This window comes from Portunus trituberculatus, chromosome 2, assembly GCF_017591435.1.
Source record: "Portunus trituberculatus isolate SZX2019 chromosome 2, ASM1759143v1, whole genome shotgun sequence".
Classification (NCBI taxonomy): Eukaryota; Metazoa; Arthropoda; class Malacostraca; order Decapoda; family Portunidae; genus Portunus; species Portunus trituberculatus.
In genome coordinates this window covers 6,384,858-6,394,857 of record NC_059256.1, presented here as the reverse complement: position 1 = coordinate 6,394,857, position 10,000 = coordinate 6,384,858, and the positions used below count along the sequence as shown (strand labels likewise).

Genomic DNA, 10,000 nt, shown 5'->3' with positions numbered 1-10,000 from the left:
TGTGTGTGTGTGTATGTATGTAATTTTTGTCCCATTTCAATTACATATATATAATTTATTTTATATTACAGCTATTTAAATAAGTAATTATGTAATTTTGTAAGTAATGCTTTGGTAGATATTTTGCCATTACATATAGTCTCTCTCTCTCTCTCTCTCTCTCTCTCTCTCTCTCTCTCTCTCTCTCTCTCTCTCTCTCTCTCTCTCTCTCTTCAATTCTCTTTTCTCTCTCTCTCTCTCTCTCTCTCTCTCTCTCTCTCTCTCTCTCTCTCTCTCTCTCTCTCTCTCTCTCTCTCTCTCCCTTCCCCACTCTCTCCCCCCCTACCTGCCCCCTACAGATGGGTGGACCACAGAGGACCTGGTCTTTCTGTGGCGTGAAGGAGACCCAGTTCAAATCACACAGAATCTTCACCTTCCTCGATTTACGCTGGAGAAATTTATGACTGAATATTGCAACAGTAACACTAATACAGGTACTGGGGTGTTGCGGGGGTGTTGTGAGGGTGTGTTTGGGGGTGTTTGAGGGTGTTTGAGTGTGTTTTGGGTGTGTTTTGGGGGGTTTTTGAGTGTTTTTGTGTGTTTTTGGGGTTTTTGTGTGTTTTGGGGTGTTTTGGGTGTTTGAGGTGTTTGAGTGTGTTTGAGTGTGTTTTGGGGTTTTGTGTGTTTGAGGTGTTTTAGGTGTTTTGGTGTTTCAGGGTGTTTTGGGGGTTTGTGTGTTTTGGGTGTTTGGTGTGTTTGAGGTGTTTTGGTGTGTTTGAGTGTGTTTTGGGTGTTTGGTGTGTTTTTTGGGTGTTTTGGTGTGTTTTGAGTGTGTTTGGGTGTTTTGGGGTGTTTTTGGGTGTTTTGGGTGTTTGAGGGTCAGTGTTTTGTGTTTGGGGTGTGTGTTTGTGTGTTTTGGGTGTTTGGTGTGTTTGAGTGTGTTTTGGGTGTTTTGGTGTGTTTCAGGGTGTGGTGTTTGAGTGTGTTTTGTTTTGTGTTTGAGTGTGTTTTTGGGGTGTTTGAGTGTGTTTTGGGGTGTTTGACAATGTTTTAGTGTGTTTGAGGATGTTTTGGGGATGTTTTTAGTGTGTTTGAGTGTGTTTTTGTGGCGTTTAACAATGCTTTAGTGTGTTTGAGTGCATTTTGTGGCATTTGACTACATTTTATAGCATTTTGAGCTGTTTTTAAGTGTGTTTTTTCAGTTTTTAACATTCCTAACCTAATTTCCACCCCCTACCCCCCCAGGCGCTTACTCCTGCTTGAAAGTCGACCTCCTTTTCAAGCGAGAGTTCTCCTACTACCTACTGACTATCTACATCCCCTGCTGCATGCTGGTCATTGTGTCTTGGGTCTCCTTCTGGCTGGATCAAAACGCGGTGCCTGCTCGTGTCAGCCTGGGAGTTACAACACTGCTAACCATGGCCACGCAGACTTCAGGGATCAATCAGAGCCTTCCGCCAGTATCCTACACTAAGGTGGGTGTGGTTTGAGGCTGTTTTGGGGTGGTTTGGTGTGTTTTGGGTGTTTTTGGGTGTTTTGTGTGTTTGAGGGTGTTTTGGGGTGTTTTGGGTGTTTGAGGTGTGTGTGTTTTGTGTGTTGTGTGGGGTGTTTTGGGGTGTTTTGTGTGTTTTGGGGTGTTTGTGGGTGTTTGAGGTATTTGAGGGTGTTTGTGTGTTTTGAGGTGTTTTGGGGTGTTTTTGTGTTTGGTGTGTTTTGAGTGTTTTGTGTGTTTTGAGGTGTTTGGGTGTTTGTGTGTTTGAGGTGTTTTGTGTTTTGGGTGTTTGTGTGTTTTGTGTGTTTTGTGTTTTGAGTGTTTTGAGGGTGTTTTGTGTGTTTTGTGTTTTGAGGGTTGTGTTTTGGGTGTTTTGTGTGTTTTCCTGTGTTGAGGTGTTTTGTGTGTTTTGAGGTGTTTTGTGTGTTTTGGTGTGTTTTGTGTGTTTTGTGTGTTTTGTGTGTGTTTTGAGGTGTTTGTGGTGTTTTGTGTGTTTGAGGTGTTTGTGTGTTTTGTGTGTTTTAGTGTGTTTAGGTGTTTGAGTGTGTGCCTGTGGTGTGTGTGTGTGTGTGTGTGTGTGTGTGTGTGTGTGTGTGTGTGTTTACCTAGTTGTATGTTACAGGGTGGAGTGGGCCTCATAGTGTCCTGTCTCCATATCTCCATTTATCTAATTTTTCTTTAAAAGTTTTGCACACTGTATGCTGTGACACTGTGCTGTAACAATTTTTCCAGCGTTCTGTGTGTAAAGCTGTATTTTGCAGTATCCTTGACACACTGCCTCATCCTGATCTTCTTTCCATGTCCTCTTGTCCTTCCATGTTGTTGTGTCCCAGCACCAGGTCTTCCTTGTCTATCTTTTCAGTGCCATTGACTATCTTGTACATTGTTATTAGGTCCCCTCGTTCTCTTCTGTCTTGTAAGGTTGGCAGTCCCATTTCCTTCAGTCGTTCTTCATATGTGAGGTCCTTTAGTCCCATTTCCTTCAGTCGTTCTTCATATGTGAGGTCCTTTAGTCCCATTTCCTTCAGTCGTTCTTCATATGTGAGGTCCTTTAGTCCCATTTCCTTCAGTCGTTCTTCATATGTGAGGTCCTTTAGTCCCATTTCCTTCAGTCGTTCTTCATATGTGAGGTCCTTTAGTCCCATTTCCTTCAGTCGTTCTTCATATGTGAGGTCCTTTAGTCCCATTTCCTTCAGTCGTTCTTCATATGTGAGGTCCTTTAGTCCCATTTCCTTCAGTCGTTCTTCATATGTGAGGTCCTTTAGTCCCATTTCCTTCAGTCGTTCTTCATATGTGAGGTCCTTTAGTCCCATTTCCTTCAGTCGTTCTTCATATGTGAGGTCCTTTAGTCCCATTTCCTTCAGTCGTTCTTCATATGTGAGGTCCTTTAGTTCGGCACCATGTTTGTAGCAATCTTCTGTATCCTTTCCAGTTTTCTTGTATCCTTTGTAGAGGTGTCAGACCACACCACTGCTGCATATTCCAGCCTTGGGCGTATCTTGCTTGTGATGAGTTTTTTCATCATATCTTTATCCATGTAATGAAATGCCACTCTTATATTAGTCAACATCTTATATGATAGTCCAAATATCTTGCTTATGTGTTTATCAGGGCTCAGATTTCTTGTATGATCACTCCAAGATCTTTTTCCTCTTCAGTCTTCATTATTTGCTCCTCTCCCATCAAATAGTTCCATGCTGGTCTTCTCTTACTCTTTCCTAGTTCCATTATGTGGCGTTTCTTGGCATTAAACTCAAATTTCCACCTCCTGCTCCATTCATAGATCTTGTTTAAGTCTTTCTGTGGCTTTGATAACTCTTAATAACTTTGCATCATCAGCGAATAGATTTATATAGCTGTTTACCGCAATGTGTATGTGTGTGTGTGTTTGTGTGTGTGTCTATCCTCCGTCAGTGTCACCAGGTGTTGTCTGTCTATCTTTTCCATACGGTTTAATAACTTATACGTCGTCATCAGGTCTCCTCTCTCTCTTGTCTGTCCCTCAAAGTTGGTAGTTCCATTTCCTTCAGTCTTTCTTCATAGGAAAGATATTAACGCACTTTCTTTGTGGCAGTCCTGTGAATTCTTGACAGTTTTCTAATGTCGTTTTGCATGTACAGTGACCACACCACACCACACTACACCACACCACACCACACTACACCACACCACACTACACCACACCACACCACACCACACTACACCACACCACACCACTGCGGCATATTCTGATCTAGGTCTTATGATATATAATTGAACGCCAGCCTGATGTTAGTTAGTGTGTTGTGTGTTGCAGCAAACAGTCCATTCTTGTGTGTTTGTAAAGTCAGGCTGTCTTGTATAATCACTCCCACCTCTCTCCTCCTCCTCCTCCTCCTCCTCCTCTTTCCACTAACCCAAACACACAAACACACACCCAAACGCACACACCAACGCGATTTTAACACAATTTTACCCTCCTTACACATTTCCACACATCTGAAGACCTCTCCTCCTTGCAGGCCATTGACGTTTGGACTGGCGTTTGTTTGACGTTTGTTTTCGGTGCTTTGCTGGAGTTCGCGCTTGTAAACTACGCTTCAAGGTCCGACATACACCGAGAACAGCAGAAAAAACAGAGGAGACAGTGGGAGTTTGAGCACCAAGCGGCCATGGAAGGGGACGGAGAGGGAGATGGCCCAGCCACGTTTGCAATGGTACGTTTGGACTAATTCTGTTCCCTGTGGTGCGTTTGGGTTGAGATTTGGTGTGTGGGTGTGTGTGTGTTTGTGTGTTTGGGAGGATGGTAAAGTTGTGTTTTGAGGGTGTTTGGTGTGTTTTGGGTGTATTTTGAGGTGTTTGGGTGTATTTAAGTATGTTGGAGTGTGTTTAGTGTGTTTTGAGGTGTTTGGGTGTGTTTTGAGGTGTTCGAGGTGTTTTGGGCGAGTTTTGGTAGTGTTTTAAGTTGTGTTGAGTATATTTTAGTGAGTTTGAGTGTGTTTGAGCATATTTTAGTATTTGGGGTGTTTGAGTGTATTTTAGTGTTTGGGGTGTGTTTTGAATGTATTTTAGTGTGTTTGAGTGTGTTTTGAGTGTGTTTGGGTGTATTTTGAGTGTGTTTGTGTGTATTTTGAGTGTGTTTGAGTGTGTTTGTGTGTATTTTGAGTGTGTTTGGGCGTATTTTGAGTGTATTTGAGTATGTTTGAGTGTGTTTGTTTTGAGTGTTTGAGTGTGTTTTGAGTGTGTTTGAGTGTTTGGGTGTATTTTGAGTGTGTGTGTGTTGTTGTTGTTTCTTCTTCTTCTTCTTCTTCTTCTTCTTCTTCTTCTTCATTTAAATAACCACATTATATATTGGTTGTAATCTGCTTTATGTAATTGTATGTAATTCTGTATGTGTGTAGTAAATCATGTGTCTTATGTAATTGTATGTAATTCTCTGTATGCATGGATTAATTATTTGTGTTATTTAAGTAATTACAAACAGAAGCTGCTTGTAATTTCTGGTATGTAATCTTTTGTAATTGTGTATGTAACCTTTGTTTGTTATTTTTGTTATTATGACAGTGGAGACTCAAAGTTAATTCATCACAAATGTCCGTTTGAGTGTGAAAATCTGTGAGAGAGAGAGAGAGAGAGAGAGAGAGAGGCCTGTCTTTAATGCTCACAACACAAGGAATTGAGAGTTCTTTTCTTAAAACTCCCAAACCACTCTTTACATGCTTTTAAATCACCATTCCGGTCACACAGCGCCAGGAATAAGACCACAATGCACCAGCCAAGCCTTCGCACAGTCTATCCCCTCTGGCAAAGAATCACTAGCCGTCTGCGTTTAGTGTATCCGATCAAACATTTCTTTATTTCTTCCAGTGCCGTAGATTCATTAAATTGCCTCTACACACCTCTTGACCTGTCTTCAGTACTATGGCTGGAGATTTTGCCATATAGAAATACAAGACGATTCTTCTTAAATTGCCTCTATACACCAGTTGCCATACCAGCTCCCTTAATGACCTGGCTTCAGTACTATGGCTGAAGATTTTGCCATATAGAAATACAAGACGATTCTTCTTAAATTGCCTCCACACACCAGTTGCCATAGCTCCATTAATGACCTGGTTTCAGTACTATGGCTCCTTAAATTGCCTCTATACACCAATCGCCATACCAGCTCACCACTAACGAGCCTCCTCATCACCATTCTAAGCTTCGAAATGGAAAAAAAAGAAAAATATTGGTGATAAGTCGCAGGACAGTGTTATTTGTACGACAGCGAAGGATCAGCTGGCTGTGGTGGACCGGTGGGGTATGTGGGACGGCCGGAAGGATGTGGCCTCTCTTTCTATACAGCCACAAGGACGGAGGTGTGACTAATCGGCATATTTTTGAGTGTCTAGTCAAAATTTTCCATTCGATTGTTGAAAAGTTTGACTGTTTTGATGTTTGAGTATTGAGTCTCCGCTGTAAATTATTGTTATTGTTGTTGTTCTGTGGTGTGTGTGTGTGTGTGTGTGTGTGTGTGTGTGTGTGTGTGTGTGTGTGTGAAACCAAAACAAAATGAACTAACCAGCAGAAATTATTAATATTTTTCCTTCCACCACCACCACCACCACCACCACTACCACTATCCCTATCCCTATCCCTCCCTCCCTCCCTCCCTCTACACCACACTACACCCCTTTCCTCCACAAAACACCACAAAAATCCCATAAAACACCATAAAACACCACAAAACACCCACAAAACACCACAAAACACTCAAAAACACCCAAAACACTCAAAACCCTCAAAACACCACAAAACACTCAAAACACCACAAAACACCCAAAACACTAAAACACCACAAACCACTCAAAACACCACAAACCACTCAAAACACCCCAAACCACTCAAAAACACCCCAAAACACCCACAAAACACCACAAAACACTCAAAAACACCCACAAAACACCAACAAAACACCACAAAACACCACACACACAACATCCCCCAACCCCAACCCTCTCCACCCCCAAAGGCACGTCAGTGTGAGATCCACATGCGCACACAGCCCCCCCGGAGATGCTGTGCCTCCTGGCTCTCTAAGTTTCCATCAAGAAGCAAGAGAATTGACGTCATTTCGCGCATCACCTTTCCTTTGGTGTTTGCGCTCTTCAACGTGGTGTACTGGAGCACCTACCTGTTCCGCGAGGAGGAGGAGGTGCCCCCCCATCCCTAAGGACCCCCAGGATACCCCACAGGAAGGAGAAAGCCAAGGATTCCAAGGATATCAGAATAACTTTGTGCGTTGGATAAAATTTGTGAACTGTGTATTTAAGCTTGTTTCTCTGGAGTCCTGTGTTATCAAGGGCAAGGAGGAAGTGCCCCCATCCCTAAGGACCCCAGGATACCCCACAGCAAGGATGGGAAGGCCAGGATTCAAAGGATATGCAGACAGGAGTGTGTGTGTAGCGTTTAACATGAAAATCTTAAGGAAAGCAGATTTTTGGGGTAAATTTCATGTTTCCCTGGGGTTTCCTGGGGTTTCTACTTGTTGAGGGGCTAGGAGGAGGTGCCCCCATCCCTAAGGACTCCAGGATACCCCACAGGAAGGATGGGAAGGCCAGGATTCAAAGGATATCAAGGAAGTAATTTGTAGTGAAGGATATGAAAAAGTGTGTGTGTGTTCGTGTGTGTTTCAAGAAAAGGTATTTTTTGTGGAATATTTTACATTTCCTGGGGTTGAAGGGCAAGGAGAAGGGCCCCCTAATCCCTAAGGACCCCAGGATACCCCACAGCAAGGATGGGAAGTTATGAATTCAAAGGATATGATGAGAAAAGATTGTGTCAGAGAGAGAAAAAAAATATACTGAAAGATTTGAACTAATTTTTGTGTATTTAAGCTTGTTTCTCTGCAGTCCTGTGTTATCAAGGGCAAGGAGGAAGTGCCCCCATCCCTAAGGACCCCAGGATACCCCACAGCAAGGATGGGAAGGCCAGGATTCAAAGGATATGAAGACAGGAGTGTGTGTGTGTAGCGTTTAACATGAAAACCTTAAGGAAAGCAGATTTTTGGGGTAAATTTCATGTTTCCCTGGGGTTTCCTGGGGTTTTCTGGGGTTCCTACTTGTTGAGGGGCTAGGAGGAGGTGCCCCCATCCCTAAGGACCCCAGGATACCCCACAGGAAGGATGGGAAGGCCAGGATTCAAAGGATATCAAGGAGGGAGTGAAAGGATATGAAATAGAGTATGTGTGTGTGTGTGTGTTAGAGAGAGAGAGAGAGAGAGAGAGAGAGAGAGAGAGAGAAGTGTTTGCTGCCAGTATTAATATATGAATAGATAATTAAAAGAAGAAGAAGAGGAGGAGGAAGAAGAAGAAGAAGAGGAGGAGGAAGAGGAGGAGGAAGAGGAAGAGGAGGAGGAGGAGGAGGAGGAGGAGGAGGAGGAGGAGGAGGAGGAGGACATTTAGTGCTCAAAAAAGCGTCTTAGACAAACACATGTGTACACCAGAAATACATACACACACACTCATGTACGTGAAAATACGCACATACACACAAAAACGTACATGGACCAAAGAAAACGGGAAAAATACGTACATGGACCAAAGAAAACGGGAAAAAAACGTACATGGACCAAAGAAAACGGGAAAAAAACTTACATGGACCAAAGAAAACGGGAAAAAAACGTACATGGACCAAAGAAAACGGGAAAAAATGTACATGGACCAAAGAAAACGAGAAAAAAACGTACATGGACCAAAGAAAACGGAAAAAACGTACATGGACCACAGAAAACGGGAAAAAACGTACATGGACCAAAGAAAACGGGAAAAAACGTACATGGACCAAAGAAAACGAGAAAAAAACGTACATGGACCAAAGAAAACGGGAAAAACGTACATGGACCAAAGAAAACGGGAAAAATACGTACATGGACCAAAGAAAACGGGAAAAAATGTACATGGACCAAAGAAAACGAGAAAAAAATGTACATGGACCAAAGAAAACGGGAAAAAACTTACATGGACCAAAGAAAACGAGAAAAAACGTACATGGACCACAGAAAACGGGAAAAAAACGTACACACTCATGTACGTAAAAAAAACGTACACACAGGAGAAAAAAAGTGACAAAAATACGTACACAGACTCATGTACGTGAAAAAAAACGTACATGAGAGGAGAAAAACGTACATAGAAAGAAAACGAACTTGAAAATACGTACATAAGAAAAATAGTGACACACACACACACACACACACACACACACACACACACACACACAAACACACACACACACATGTACGTATTTTGAAAAGATGAAAAAACAGTCATGTGTGCGTGTGTGTGTGTGTGTGTGTGTGTGTGTGTGTGTGTGTGTGTGTGTTTGAAAATGGTGAAAATGAAGTGAAATTATTATTATTATTATTATTATTATTATTATTATTATTATTATTATTACTATTACTACTACTACTACTACTACTACTACTACTACTACTACTACTACTACTACTACTGTCTCTCTCTCAAAGGGAATATTTTATGTAACAAAAATATATATAAATATGTTTGTATGTATGTATGTATATACGTATATAATAATAATAATAATAATAATAATGATAATAATGAAGTGGGGAGGAAGAAAGTGAGAAAATTAAAGATAGAGAAAGAAAAATGTGAGAAAAAAAAGAAAATGTGAAATAATAATAATAATAATAATAATAATAATAATGGCGAATACAACAGTGTGTGCTTAAAAACGAGAAGAAAACGAGGACTAACAGAAAACGGGAGCTACATTGACGATATACTGAAGAGACTTATGTATATGTATCAAATAATAATAATAATCCCTGTAAATTGTTGTAAATATAAATAATAATGATAATAATAATAATAATAATGAGGATTTTATTATTATTATTATTATTGTTATTATTGTTACTATTAAGAGAATCTGGCCATAATTCTCTCTCTCTCTCTCTCTCTCTCTCTCTCTCTCTCTCTCTCTCTCTCTCTCTCTCTCTCTCAATTCATTCTTTTTTATTTCTCTTCCTAATTCCAGTTATATATTTCTCACGTTCCTAACTTTTTTCCCACGTTCCTAACTTTTTTTCCACGTTCCTAACTTTTTTCCCACGTTCCTAACATTTTTTTCCACGTTCCTAACTTTTTCCCACGTTCCTAACTTTTTTTTCCACGTTCCTAACTTTCTTCCACGTTCCTAACTCTTCCCACGCTCCTAACTTTTTCCACGTTCCTAACTTTTTTTTCCACGTTCCTAACTTTTTTTTCCACGTTCCTAACTTTTTCCCACGTTCCTAACTTTCTTCCACGTTCCTAACTTTTTTCCACGTTCCTAACTTTTTTTCCCACGTTCCTAACTTTTTTTCCCACGCTCTTAACTCTATTCCTACAATCCTAACTTTTCCCCATAACTTTTTCACACCCTCATAACATTTTCACGTTCCTAACATGTTTTCCCACGTTCCTAACTTGTTCCCACGCTCGTAACTTTTCCCCCACGATCCACGTTTTTTCCCACGCTCCTAAATTGTTTTCCACAC

The 10,000-nt window shown here is 41.2% G+C and overlaps 1 protein-coding gene across 2 annotated transcripts in view; it reads left to right on the top strand.

Moving 5' to 3' along the window:
• Positions 1–7,771, top strand: part of LOC123503936 (glutamate-gated chloride channel-like) — a 91,642-nt gene extending 83,871 nt beyond the window's left edge. For both annotated transcript variants that reach the window (XM_045254070.1, XM_045254064.1), the window contains exons 8-11: positions 339–473; positions 1,225–1,454; positions 3,973–4,167; positions 6,465–7,771. In XM_045254070.1, coding sequence (XP_045110005.1) covers positions 339–473; positions 1,225–1,454; positions 3,973–4,167; positions 6,465–6,665 — 761 coding nt within the window. In that variant the 3' untranslated portion in view covers positions 6,666–7,771. The remainder of the gene's footprint in view (positions 1–338; positions 474–1,224; positions 1,455–3,972; positions 4,168–6,464) is intronic.
• The last annotated feature ends 2,229 nt before the right edge of the window (positions 7,772–10,000 follow it).